Below are 13083 nucleotides of genomic sequence, written 5' to 3' on the forward strand. Positions count from 1 at the left end.
CTGATTTTTTGCTGGCTAATTGGAGCTAAGAGTCTCATGGACTTGGCTGTGTAGGTGGACTTCAAAACATGACCCCTCAGATATCAGCCTCCTGAGTAGCTAAGATTACAGGCGTGAACTACCAGTGCTCAGCCCTCCAACAATCTTGACTTCTGCCTCCCTAAAATCCAGGTATACCCTTGAGAAGGGGAGCCAAGGGGAAATGGACCTTGAGTAGCGATGATCCAGGACCATACTACCAAGCTGGGGACTGTATTATCCTCCCACACCCACTCAGTCCTCTTGGCCCAGCCACTTACCTGCCTCCCAGAGCTCTGCATTCAGGGCGCCTTGCTCTAACCGTTTGGCATGGGCATCTGTCAAAGGTTCCACTTGCTTTTTGTCCCTTTTCCTGGAAGCTTCCAGGCCTTTCTTCTGCTTCTTTCCTTTCCTGCTCATCATGGCCTGCAGTTTCCCCAGGTCTAGACTGACATTGGCTGCCACTAGTGCTTGGACATTCCCAAAGAGGCTGTGGAAGAGGTGCTGGTGCTGCTCCAGGCCTTGCTGGGTGGCGGAGAGTGCACTGCGAAGCGCCTCCAGGGAGCCATTGTTGGAGGAAGCCCAAGACTCGCAGCACCGCCCAAGGAGCTTGACGTCAAAGCGCAGGCGCTGGACCTCCTGCTCCAGCCCTTCCAGGACAGTGGCTCTGGCCTCCTCTGGCCCTGCATCATGGCTGGGCTCCAGATGCTCTGCCAGCCTTGGTAGCTCTACTCGACCATCCACAGCCTGCTCCAGGGTAGTCACCCGGGCAGCCAGCTCATCCCAGCCAAGCGCTTGCTCCTGCAACCCACTGGCAGCGTCCTGCAGGGCATTGCGGATCTCCTCATAACGTAGGGGCAGCAAACCAGGCGCCTCCTCAGACATCTTCTCCATCGTCTCCTCCCCAAAAAGTGCGGCCAGCACAGCCTCGTGCCGCAGCGCATCCTCCAGCAGGGCGGCAAAGGAGCTGTGCAGCTGTCGCATTTCCCGATGAGTGTCATTTGCAAATGCCTTCAGCTCTCCCACCGAACGCTCCAGTGCCTGCAGCTGGCTCCGGATCCTGGCTCTCTCTGCCCGGGCCCACTGGCCCTCTTCCTTATGCAAATCCACTGCCAGTGACAAGGTGTCCACAGTGCTCCTCAGGGCCTGCAGGGAGGAGCCGTCTAGCTGGCGTCGCTCATCCAGGCTCACTTGAGTCTCCTCCAAAGCACGTGTAGCGTCTTTCTGCCCCTCCCGGATGGCATCCAGGTCATAGTAGAGCTTCTGGCAGTTACAGTCCTTGACGTACTTGATGAGGTCGGCATGGCCACCTTGCAGGTGCTGGAGGGTGAGGTTGAGCTCCAGGAGCTGCCGCTCCATCTCCTCCTTGTTCTCCTCCATGATAAGAGACTTCTCCATCAGGATCACCCGGAGTTCTCGCAGGCCAGTGTGATTCACCTGCAGCTCCTGCACCTGCCGCTCCACCTTGCTGATCTGATCAAACGTCTCATCAGATTCTGAGTACAGCTCCTTGATCTCATCCACGTGCTGGGCTAGGGTGGCCCTCATGTCCTCAAGGGTGCCCTGCAACTCTTCTTCTCTACGGCTGGTGGCCACATGCAGGGCCGACAGATTCCTCTGTAGCTGACTCAGCCTGGCCTGCAGGCTGTCGGGCTCAGATCTTGGCGCTGCCATCACCAGGCTGACATTTGTCCCAGGGATCTCCTGAGCTTTGATCAGCCGCTTTAACTTGGTGTCCACTTCAGCCTGGACCTCAGACAGGGCATGGTGCAGGGATTGGCGCTGGGTGTGTAGACACTCAGCCACATCCTGCTCGAGCTGGCCCATTCTTTGGCTGTTCTCCTCTACCTTCGTCTCAAACTTGGCTCCAAGCTCCTGGATGTCGGCCCTGGCCACCATGTCCTCCTGGACCCTCTTGATGGCCTGCCGATTGGCTTCCACATCAAGGGACAGATTTCTTACAGCCTGGGAAAGGCTATGCAGGCTCTCGTTGAAGCTCCTCCAGATGGGGCTGAGGTGTGTTTCTAAGAAGTTGTCCATATGCAGGGGCAACACGTGCTCCAAAGACCTGCCAGGAAACTCTGCAACAGACACCATGTTCACGCATGCCCATGGTCGCGGACACCCTTCCCGACTGAGGGAGCAAGGGCCTCCGGGGTCTGGGGCCTCCTCTGGAATCCTCTACTCACCAAACTCCGTTTGATTGGTCTCTGTAGCAGCAGCAGCAGTGAGGTTACTGGCCAGGGCATTCCACAGGCCTGGGAGGCCATCTGCAGCCTGGTGGATGTCATTCTGAAGGTCTCCCAGCAGGCGCTCTTGTTGTTTCTGCTGCACCTTGACTCCACTGAGCTCCAAAGCAGGGTGACCTAAAGATACACAAGACATAGAGGTATTGAGAGACAGCTCATCAGCCTAGGCAGGTCCTGGGGTCCAGAGAAGATTTGGAAGCCAAAGGCACGGGAGATGCATGCTGGCACCATCTGGGCTGGAGCTTCGATACCTTAGTTCCAGCAGGACACAGGCAAGGCCTCTGTACCATCACCCTCCCTCCCACACCATTGGCAGACATGACTAATCGATCACAGCACATTTCCTTCTGAAGCTACCTCTTCACAGTTGGCAACCTTTGTTAATCGGAATTTTATCTTATGATAAAAACTCATTTCCCACTGGGCATGGTGTCTCACACCTATGATCCTAGCTACTCAGGAGGGTGAGATCTGAGGATCATAATTCAAAGCCAGACGCTGAGTTCAAGTCCACAACCAACAACAACAACTCACTTCCCATCCCAGCTGTGGGCTCAATTATTGTCTCTCGGTGATTCTCCTGTGATGATTCTAAGAACAAGAATGTCATAACTTTCTAGCCCTAGCAGATGAAAGACTTCTTGGAGGCCTGGGAGCTTTGTGTGGGTTCAGGCTCAAATTAGTCCTTGTCAGAAAATGGGGTCAAGGAAAAGGGCTCAACCCCAGACAGACAGCTGAGAAAACCTGGCCCTTGGAGGGATGGTAGGGCCACTAAAAGAGTCCCTTGCTGTTTCAAGGGCAAGATTTTCCTAAAATGGCATTGCCAATCATAGGAGGAAGGACAAGGGACCTGGGCCTACCCCTCCCACACCTTTCCAGGAAAGCAACGCACCAAGTTCAAAGTCAACCAGCTGGTCCCAAGGCTCATAGAGGACATCACTTGGCTCTGCAGGCACAGGAGTCATTGTGGGATCTGCAGAAGGAAACATTAGCTGTTGACCCCAGAGGACAGATGAATGGTATGACCTCTGGGGTCAGAGGTCAAGAGGAGGGGCTTCCAGAATCCCTACCATGATGCTCGCAGTTGGGACCTTGGAAGCCAGGACAGCACCTCCAGGCCGTGGAGGTCAGTACCTTCTGCTTGACTTGGTACACAGGCTTGTGGGCCACTCGGTACCTGGGGGGAGGAGAGGGACTTAGTGACTCCAGGGTGAGCCCACAGAGCCTGAGCAAATAGTCTGCCCACCCCACTCACATGACTTTGGCCTTCTGGCAGCCCAGAGCCTGCTGGGGACAGGGCTGCTGGGAATGGATGACGAATTTCTCTGTTTTACAAACGGCTATGAAGGTGACCAGCCTGGACTTCTGGTATGCACACCAGTTCCTGGAAAACAAACCAGAGGACAGAGCTGCAGAGTAACAGCCAGCAGCTTCGCCCCAGCTCCCCTTCCTGGAGGCCCAAAGGGGTGGCTGGTATAGGGTACCAGCCTCTGCCCCACCCAGCACCAGGACTCTGGAATCCATTAGCCTGAGAAGGGATGTGCATTATTCATCCCTGGGCTGTCTCTCCACAAACCTGGCTACTGGGGAACCTGAACTACCTACTGCCTTCCTGACGCCTTCCCCAGAGCTGGCTCCGAGAGGGAGAGGAGCCCTCTGACATCACACAGCCAAATTACCCATACAGCCAGGCAGCAGCAGCTCATGCCTGTAGTCCTAGCTAATCTAGGGGCTGAGATCTGAAGATGAAGGTTCAAAGCCAGCCTGGGCAGGCAAGCCCATGAGACTCTTCTCTTTAATTAACCACTAAAACACTGAAAATGGAGTTGTGGCTCTGTGGTAGAACATTAGCCTTGAACAAAATAGCTAAGGGTCAGCGCCCAGGTCCTGAGCTCAAGCCCCCCACTATGGAAAAAAAGTCAAATAAATAAAATAAAAATACCCATACAGCCAGAAGAGCCTTCATTGTTCCCTGGTGACAGGGAGACAGCACCGGGCAGCTGGGAGGGAGAGTCTTGGGTTGAATGCTTTCTACTTTCTGACTGTGATCTTGATCAAGGCCCATAGGGAGTTTCCAGTTCCCCATTCAACAGTAGGGGTAGTGGTGCTTTCTTCTAAGTATCCAGTATCTCAGATAAGTACTCTCAGATGCTGTAGTAGGCCCCTCCTGGCTGTCCTGGAAGCTCCCCAACTCTCATATCTTCCTCTCCAGAAATCCCAGCACAGCCAGAGCTCCTGTTCCTTGGTGGTATCCCATCAGGACCACGATAGAAGTGAGCTTTCCAACCCAGTGCTGGGGGCTCCCACCTGTGATCCTAGCTCCTCAGGAGGCTGAGATCTGAAGATCACACTTCAAAACCAGCCCAGGCAGGAAAGTCTGCAAGACTGATCTCCAATTAACCAGCAAAAAGCCAGAAGTGGAGCGGTGGCTCAAGTAGTAAAGTGCTAGACTTGAGTTATAAAGCTTAAGAACAGTGCCCAGGTCCTGAGTTCAAACCCCAGTACACACACACACACACACACACACACACACACACACACACACACACACACACACACACACACACACACACGGGCCAAAGCTCAGCACTGGCAGTGACTATGCAAAGGTACTGACCTTCCCTTCAGAGTCCCCAGCCAGGACAGTCTCAGCATGGAGTGTTAGGGCCAGGACCTGCAGTGGGTCTCAGGAACACAGGCTGTGGTGTGTGTGTGTGTGTGTGTGTGTGTGTGTGTGTGTGTGTGTGTGTGTGTGTGTGTGCGCACGCGCGCACGCGCACGCGCACATGTGTGGTGTGCACATGTGCATGCAAGTGCCAGTACTGGGGCTTAAACTCAGGACCTTGCACTCTGGCTGGGCTTTCTCTTTTGCTCAAGGCTGAAGCTCTACCACTTGAACCACATCTCTACTGGCTTTTTGCTGGTTAATTAGCATTAGAGTCTCATGGACTTTTCCTCATAACCTGGGTGGTGTTGCTTAGCTTCCCCCCAACAAGGCTGGTGTTCTACCACTTAAACACACCTCCACTTCTGGCTTTTTTTTTTTTTTGCTGGTTATTTGGAAATTATCCAGTCTCTTAGACTTTGCTGCATGAACTGGCTTCAAATCTCAGTCTTCAGATCCCAGCCTCCTGAGTAGCTAGGATTACGGGTGTGAGCCAGTAGTGCCTGGCTCATGGGCTGTGTCTTGAGAAGAGATCAGAAGGGGCAGCAGGAAGCAGGGCAGAGTTATGGTGTGGCAAGGAGCTGCAGCGGGAGGTGGGTAGGTGCGGAGGTATGGCACTGGCAATGAAGCTGGACCATTTGCTGAGGCCATGGGAAGTCCCAGAGAAGTTCCCAGCCAGAAGTACTATGAAAGCCATCCTGGCTCCTGGGCACCGCAGGAAAGGAGTAGGTAAGAGATAGGGATCCCAGGAGTAGGTGTTGATCCAGGGCAGGCATTATGGGAGACATGATCGCATCTGAAATGTTAGAAGGCCATGGTCAGGGATGCTGGTGATTGAAAGCTATTGATGACTGAGGTTTTTGTTGTGGTAGATGCTGCAGGGACTGAAGGTCATCAGGTGACCACATCACACTAATTAAGAGTCTATGACTCCCACTCTGTCCCTTGGACAGAGAGCCTGAAAAGCTTTGTAGGAAATTGAACCAACCCCAGAGGAAGAGACCCAATATGCTGTCATTAGGAAACCCCCCCTCCCACCCTCACTGGTGAAGCAGCCCAGCCAGAGCATCCTGTAACCAGACAGTCATGTCCATACACCTCCGGTTCCATTCAGCTTCTCAATCTACTCATCAGAGAGCAGACGGCCAAGGGGCACCTTGGAGGATAGTCTGTTACAGAAGAGAGAAGTGAAGCCAGGAGCCTGTGGCTCACGCCTGTCATCCTAGCTACTCAGGAGGCTGAGATCTGAGGATTGCAGTTCAAAGCCAGATTAAGCAGGAGACTCTTATTTCCAATTAATCACCAAAAAGCTGGAAGTAGAGCTGTGGCTCAATTGGTGGAGGGCTAGTCTTAGGCACAAAAGCTCAGGGACAGTGTCTAGGCCCTGAGTTCAAGCCCCAGGACTAGCAAAAAACAACAACAACAAAGAAGGAAGTGAGCTGTGGGCGTAGCTTGGCGATGGAGCACATGTGAAGACCATGTGAGACCCTGAATTCAATCCCCAGGACTGAAAGAAACAAAGAAAAAGAAAACAGCAGAGGGAGGTCAAAATGGTCAAAGGGTAGAAAAACCAGTTTGGAGAGAACCAAGACTCTATAGAGAGAAGAGAACTTTCCAAAAATGTGAACTCAAGATTCCCCAGATTGATAAGAGAAGTTACTGGATTAACACACACACACACAAACACACACACACACAAACACACACACACACACACACACACACACACACACACACACACACACAGAGCTCTGAAGTGCTTGAAATTCCAGCTGATCCAGAGTGGAGAACAGGGAGAAAAACTTTTGAGGCCAGTCTGGGCAAAGGTTATTGAGACTTTCATCTTAACCAATAAGCGGTCCCAGCTACTCAGGAGACCACAGAAAGCAGGATCCTGGTTTGAGGCCTGCTCCAGGCCAAATAAATAACTAAATAAATAAAATAGGGGAGTCTATCTGAAAAATAAGTAAAAGTAAAAAAAGCACTGGACACATAGCTCAAGTGGTAGAGTACAAGCTGGACTCTAAGTTTAAATCCTAGTACCACTAAAAGAGAAAGGAAGGAGGGGAAGAAGGAAGGAAGAGAGGAAGGAAGGAAGGAAGGAAGGAAGGAAGGAAGGAAGGAAGGAAGAAGGAAGGAAGGAAGGAAGGAAGAAGGAAGGAAGGAAGGAGAGAGAGAGAGAGGGAAGGAGGAGGGAGGGAGGAAGGTTGGTTGATTCACTCAGTGCTGAAACACTGAAACTGATTTTCCAGGCCTGTAGCTCAGGGGCTGTGGGTAAGATGTCTACCTGCAAGAGATACCAGCTCTGGGCTCAATGAAAATCCCTAGAACATGAAATTGGCCCTAGGAAACAATCTCTATGAACCACTGGTAGTGGGGACATTCCCTAGGTACATTTGGCCATGTCCGATGGCATGTAGGTCATCTTGTGGGGTGCTGTGGATGTGTCATGGCTATCCCCATAGGTGAAGAATGTTACTGGATTCCCCATGACACACAGGATTCCCCATGCAGGCATTCCCCAGGCGGGGATCACCTGTGCAAAGAGCTATGTAAGCAAGCACCACACTTCACACTCCAGTGGCCTCTGCCAGTGGGCCTGGTGCTCCCAGCCGAGTGCATCCTGCCAGGACTGACCAAAACCCTTCACCTTGAAGCCCTAGAACCAGAAACAGTGCCGCCCCGCCTTCCTGCCCGGGAACTTTCTCCTCCGACATGCCCAAACCTTGACCTTTAGCAAGCTGTCCACGCTCCACACCCTTGGCAGCTCCTTCTTTGGCACAGAGCAGGCAGCTGGCCCAGAAGCCCTGGGAACATTCCTGACCTTTGCTTTGGTTTCCTACAGTGCCTGGCAGCTCCTAGCTGGCCCCCAGCACTCTTGCCCCGTGCTAAAGCATTCTATTGTTCTCACTACCCCCTCTATCTCGGGCTGCTCCCTCTTCTTTTTTTTCACCTAGGGGAGGGGTCTTCTGGGCACCCCCATCTTCTCAAAAGCCTACCGAGGGGACAGGTACCAGCACTGAGTGAGGGTGCCCCAGGCAGGACCCGAGTGCCAAATCCAGTGGACTTGACCCAGACAAGAGGGGCTGCTGACCCCCTTCCTTCAACATGTCAGGTGACCTTGAACAAAGTACCCCCCTGCCCCCAACACACACACTCTTCTGGAAATGTGGAGAAGCTGTGTCCCTGGGGACACAGAGGAGGGAAGGGAAAGCTGATGGCTCTAGCAGGGAGCGGCCTGTCAGCCAGTGCTTTCTGCATAATAGATCCGTAGCTACCGGTTGGCCAGAGTCCTTAAGTGCCTCTCAGCCTGTCAATAAATCTGCCTTGGGCAGGGCCTTAACGCCTCCTGGGGTGGGGGTGGGAGGGTCCACAGCAACCTTGCTCTCTAAGGCCTGCATCCAGCCGTTAGTGTGCCAACCCCAAGGCAAACACACCCATAGAGTTTTGGTCCCTGAGCCTGAGAGAAATTGGCAAAGAAACCCGAGGCCCACTTTGTGGCCAGCCCAGATCCGGGCTTTCCTGAATGTGGGGAGGCTCCTGTGGCTGGGAGCCTTGGCCTCAGCTCTTCTCTAATAACACTCAGGGCCCCACAGCCAGGACGAAAATAAGTGCAGGAGCAGAGCATGGCCCAAACATCATGGCCTGGGCTCCATCCTGTTTCTGTGTGACCTCTAGTAACATGCTAGACTCCTCTGACTGAGAGGCTCCCTGAAGCAAACAGCCCAAACGCTCCTCCCATTAAAAGAACCCAGGCTGGGGACTGATGGCTCCTGCCTGTAATCCTAGCTACTCCAGAGGCTGAGATCTGAGGATCATAGTTTCAAGCCAGCCTGGGCAGCCAAATCCGACCGACTCTTATCTCTAACCAGCATAAAGTTGAAAGGAGAGCTATGGCTTACATGGGAGAGCACCAGCCTTGAGCAAAATAATAGCTAAGGGACAGTGCCCAAGCCCTGAGTTCTAGCCCTAGCGCAAAAAACAAAGCCTGGTGCTGATGACTGGGAACGATATCAACTATATACCCTCCCCCCCCCACCCCCACTGAGCTGTCAATCATAACAACATGGGAATGGGACACCTTGCCCAGACTCTGCTTCCTCTCCATCGGGTCCAAATATTCAGGCTTCCTAGATAGAGCTTTGAGGGGTCTCCAGAGGGGGATGGGGGCTCGGAAGCAGCTAATTATATCCCTTCTTTACCCTGATACCTGACAATCTGGAGACATGGGGCACCTAGCACCAAAACAGGATTCAAGCTTATCCTTCCAAAGGCTCGTGTGCAGGTCTATATCTAGGACTTCCCTGTCTCTTGGATATAGGTGTGAAGAGCAAATTCATGGAAGAAGCCTGGCTGGAGCCCCTGTTAGGTGCACTGGCCCACCCTGCCCCCTTCCCCTGTGGCTGGAGCAGCATTTCTGCCTCACCAGCTCAAGGAGCAGGGGAAGTTATCAGCCCAGGAAACGGCAGTGTTTCCTTCCTTTCTCAGCAGCCCCTCCGGATGCTTTGACATTGTGGGCTTGGCCTGTGGAGTTCTCCACAGTTTCTGGCGCTGTGGGAAAGAGACTTTCGGAGGCAGCGGTGGCAGCCTTTGAATATCTGGGGATTCCTGGGCCAAGGGTACAAGTGGGCAGATCTTCATGAGTGGAGATCACCCAGAGAAAGGCAGAGAAACCCTAGGTTCCTGGGGCTAAGAGAATGTCCAATTTATCTCTACAACCAAGTGAGGAGGGAGACACAGGAGCAAGGGTCCTTCCTCCTATCCTCTGTGGCCCCCTCAAACTCCAGATGCCTGGTGACTCACACCTGTAATCTTAGCCACTCAAAAGACGGAGATCTGAGGATCACAGTTTGAAGCCAGCCCCAGTAGAAAAAGTCCGTGAGACTCTTATCTCCAGTTAGCCACCAAAATGTCAGAAGTGGAGCTGTGGCTTAAGTGGTAGGGCAATAACCTTGAATGGGGGGGGAAGCTAAGAAATGGCACCCAGACCCTGAGTTCAAGCCCCAGTACTAGCACACACACAGAAAGCAAAGGGGGGCTGGGAGAGAGAAAGGTGCCCAGGGCCTGGGACACAGAGCCGATGGCTTTGGGGAGGGAAGTTAGGTCTTTGGTCCTGAAATCAGAGCTCATGGCTTGATTGCCTCCACTGAATTAACTGTGTGTCAGAATTGGGCACAGGGCAGGATGGATTTCTCCACTCTTACCCACTCCACCAGGTCCTTCTTTGTGAAGAGTGGGTATATACTGTTTATTCTCCTCTCTTACTTCTCCCTGGTCAAACCTACTTTCAGAAAAATGCCCAAGCCAGGCAAAGGTAGCTCATACCTGTAATCCTAGCTACTCAAGAGGCTGAGATCTGAGAATTGCAGTAAAGTTTGGGAGACTTATCTCCAATTAATCACCAGAAAGCTGGAAGTGGAGCTATGGGTCAAGTGGTAGAGTGCTAGCCTTGAGTGACAGCTAAAGGACAGCACTTGGGCCCTGAGTTCAAGCCCCAGTTCTGGCATAAGAAAAAGAGAAGTAGGAAGAGGAGGAGGAGGAAGAAGTGGAGAAGGAGGAAGAGGAGGAGGAGGTGGTGGAGGAGGAGGAGGAAGAAGAGGAGGGGGAGAAGGAGGAGGAAGAAGAGGAGGGGGAGGAAGAGGAGGAAGAGGAGGAGAAGGAGGAGGAGGAGGAGGAGGAGGAGGAGGAGGAGGAGGAGGAAGAGAAGCATACACAAGGGACCTTCATGTGGAATAACTGGAAGCTGAATGAAGCCTCGCACAGACAGGTGCTCCTTGGAGCCCAGGATGGTCCCTGTCGGGGCCCCAGTGCGGAGACTGTGGGTGAGCATGAATCTCAGTTCTCTCCATATCTAAACGCTTCTTTCTGAGGGCTACTTGTAAACTCACTCAGCCTCAGAGCCAGTCCCAGCTCTCCTCAGCTATGTGACCTACATCAAGTTACTCAGCCTCTCTAAACCATTTTTTTTTTCGTCCGAGACCAGGACTAGAACTTGATATTTGATGCTCACTGGCAAGCAGTCTACCAGCCGAGCCATCCTCCAACCCCTACACCTCCAACTCCTCCATGAATGGGGCTGCTGAGGAGATTTACAGAGCAAACACTTGGCAAGATGCCAGGCTTGGAGGCCAGCTCACGGGCACCTGCTGCTCTGATGATGACGCATGGCTCCAGAGTGGCTGCAGACCCTGAGAGAGGAACCTGCACCCCAGAACCTATCGGCAGAGTGGGGGTCCCCGGCCCCGCTTGAATTCAGGAAAATGGTGCCCAAGTCCCTAAAGAAAGAAAATCTTGAGTGTTGGGATTGTGGCTTCGTGGTAGAGTGCTTGCCTAGCATGCAAGAAGCCCTGGGTTCGATTCCTCAGTGCCACATAAATAGAAAAAGCCGGAAGTGGTGCTATGGCTCAAGTGGTAGCTAGCCTTGAGCAAAAGAAGCTCAGGGGCAGTGCTCAGGCCCTGAGTTCAAGCCCCAGGACTGGCAAAAAAAAAAAAAAAAAAAGAAGATCACCTTGCCTATTTTCAGAGGGTCCCTAGAGCACTGCCCCCCTGGACCCCCTGTCTTCTGAGGATCGGGGGTCCTCTCAGCCATCACAGCCAGGCTTCTGGACACTCAGCACAATCCCAGACTGAAGGGTGGCTGTCCCCCAGGACCTGGGCTGGGTCAGCCTCGCTGGGGCTCAGCTTTCAGACCTGGAGCCAGAGCCTCCCCAACTGGAAGCTTCCAGAACTACAGTCTCTGAGCCCCCATGCCGGGTGTCAGCTGGTGGACACAATTCCTCCCTGCCCGCTGCCCTCCACTCCCTCTCCCTGCCCAAGCTCTATCCCCTGCTATGGGTCATGTAAGGCTCTTCGTGTTACTCTCCGGTCAGGCCCTGGAATGCCCAACTGACATCTGAGACCTTGCTCAGCCGCACAACTGGCCTAGCAGCTAGCCTGGCCCATTTCACGGATGGGTAACTGAGGCCCAGAGAGGCTGTGCAGCTGTGCTCCAGTTGGGCTGTGCTGAGACTCAAATGCCCCATGATCTTGGCCAAACTCCAAGCCCTCCTTACCGTCCAAGGGGGACCCTGCTGGGGTCCTCAGCTTCTGCCCCTGAGACTCCAGAGGATCTGGGGTCATGTGGATCAGAGAATCTGCTTCCAGGGACCTGGGCCCAGGCTCCTGTCAGCCCCCAGCTCAGGGGTCCCCCCAGGCCCAGCAGCAGCGTCAGGATCATCTTGGCTTCAAGAGCAGACTTCGGACTGGTTCCGCTCAGGCTCAGCCTGGTCATAGACTCTCAAAATTGTCAGTGACGTGGTCCTCAAGTTGAATCTCAGAAGGAAAAGAAAACACAAGAATAACAAAGAGAGGAAGTGGCCTGGGCCAGCCCACCCCAGTGGGCCTCGTCCGGCCCCCCTCTCCATCCCCCGCCTGGCTCCCACGGAGGCCGCCAACCATGCAAGCCAGTTCCTGTACCTCAAGAGGACTTGGCTCAGGAACATGAGGAAGGTGGGCGACACGTGGGCAGGTTGGTCGCCACCAAACCTGTCCCTCTTGGAACCTTTTCCCGGGGAGTCAGGAAAAAGGACACAGGCTTTTAGCTGGAGTATTGGGAAGTGGTCTTCTGGGCTCAGGGGATTTGCTGCCCACCCACGTGGCTGTTCAGGAAGTGGGCATGGGAGGTACATGGTGCCTCTTCAGCTTTTTTAGGCACTGGGTGGTGGGGACCAGCAGGTGGGTGGAGGCTCAGAGAAGGAAAGAACCACCTTGGGTCACACAGCAAAGCAGCCAAACCCAGCTCTTTGTGTACTCTTCCCCCCCAACTTCTCCAACTAGGTACCAGGATGCTGGGGTGGGAGGTGGGGGGAGTCAGGTTTGCTTGAGAGATTGGTCATTCTCTCACTGGACTGACTGGCATGATTCTGATCCCTACCCTACCTGAGACACTGAGGGCACTGGCCAAGATGCCTACCCTCTCTGCCCAGACACCCCACCCTAGGCCTGACATATGGAAGTCAGGCTAGGAATGAGCAGGGCAGCAATGGATTGCCATGTGCTCAATCTCTTCTATCCCCATGGGGAGAACAAGGTCAGCAGGTCAGGTCCGAGCCAGCTGGGGGCCCTGGGCTCTGCTCTCTGCTGTCCCACTGGAGGGAAAGACTCCCTCTTGCC

At 53.6% G+C, this 13083-nt stretch overlaps 1 protein-coding gene across 2 annotated transcripts in view; it reads right to left on the reverse strand.

Annotated features, from left to right (window-relative positions):
- Mmrn2 (multimerin 2) overlaps positions 1–13083 on the reverse strand; it is a 38874-nt gene that overhangs the window by 8978 nt on the left and 16813 nt on the right. The window contains exons 1-7 of one of the 2 annotated variants that reach the window (XM_070020771.1): positions 12388–12403; positions 11985–12243; positions 3523–3651; positions 3338–3444; positions 3160–3240; positions 2208–2384; positions 300–2099 (exon numbers count right to left, since the gene is read on the reverse strand). In XM_070020771.1, the coding sequence (XP_069876872.1) occupies positions 300–2099; positions 2208–2384; positions 3160–3240; positions 3338–3444; positions 3523–3651; positions 11985–12202 (2512 nt within the window). In that variant the 5' untranslated portion in view covers positions 12203–12243; positions 12388–12403. Of the gene's footprint in view, positions 1–299; positions 2100–2207; positions 2385–3159; positions 3241–3337; positions 3445–3522; positions 3652–11984; positions 12244–12387; positions 12404–13083 lie in introns of those variants that run through there. The other variant, XM_070020770.1, reaches the window with a different exon arrangement.

The sequence above is a fragment of the Dipodomys merriami genome, unplaced genomic scaffold (genome assembly GCF_024711535.1).
Source record: "Dipodomys merriami isolate MVZ:Mamm:240054 unplaced genomic scaffold, mDipMer1.0.p SCAF_14, whole genome shotgun sequence".
NCBI classification, from domain to species: domain Eukaryota; kingdom Metazoa; phylum Chordata; class Mammalia; order Rodentia; family Heteromyidae; genus Dipodomys; species Dipodomys merriami.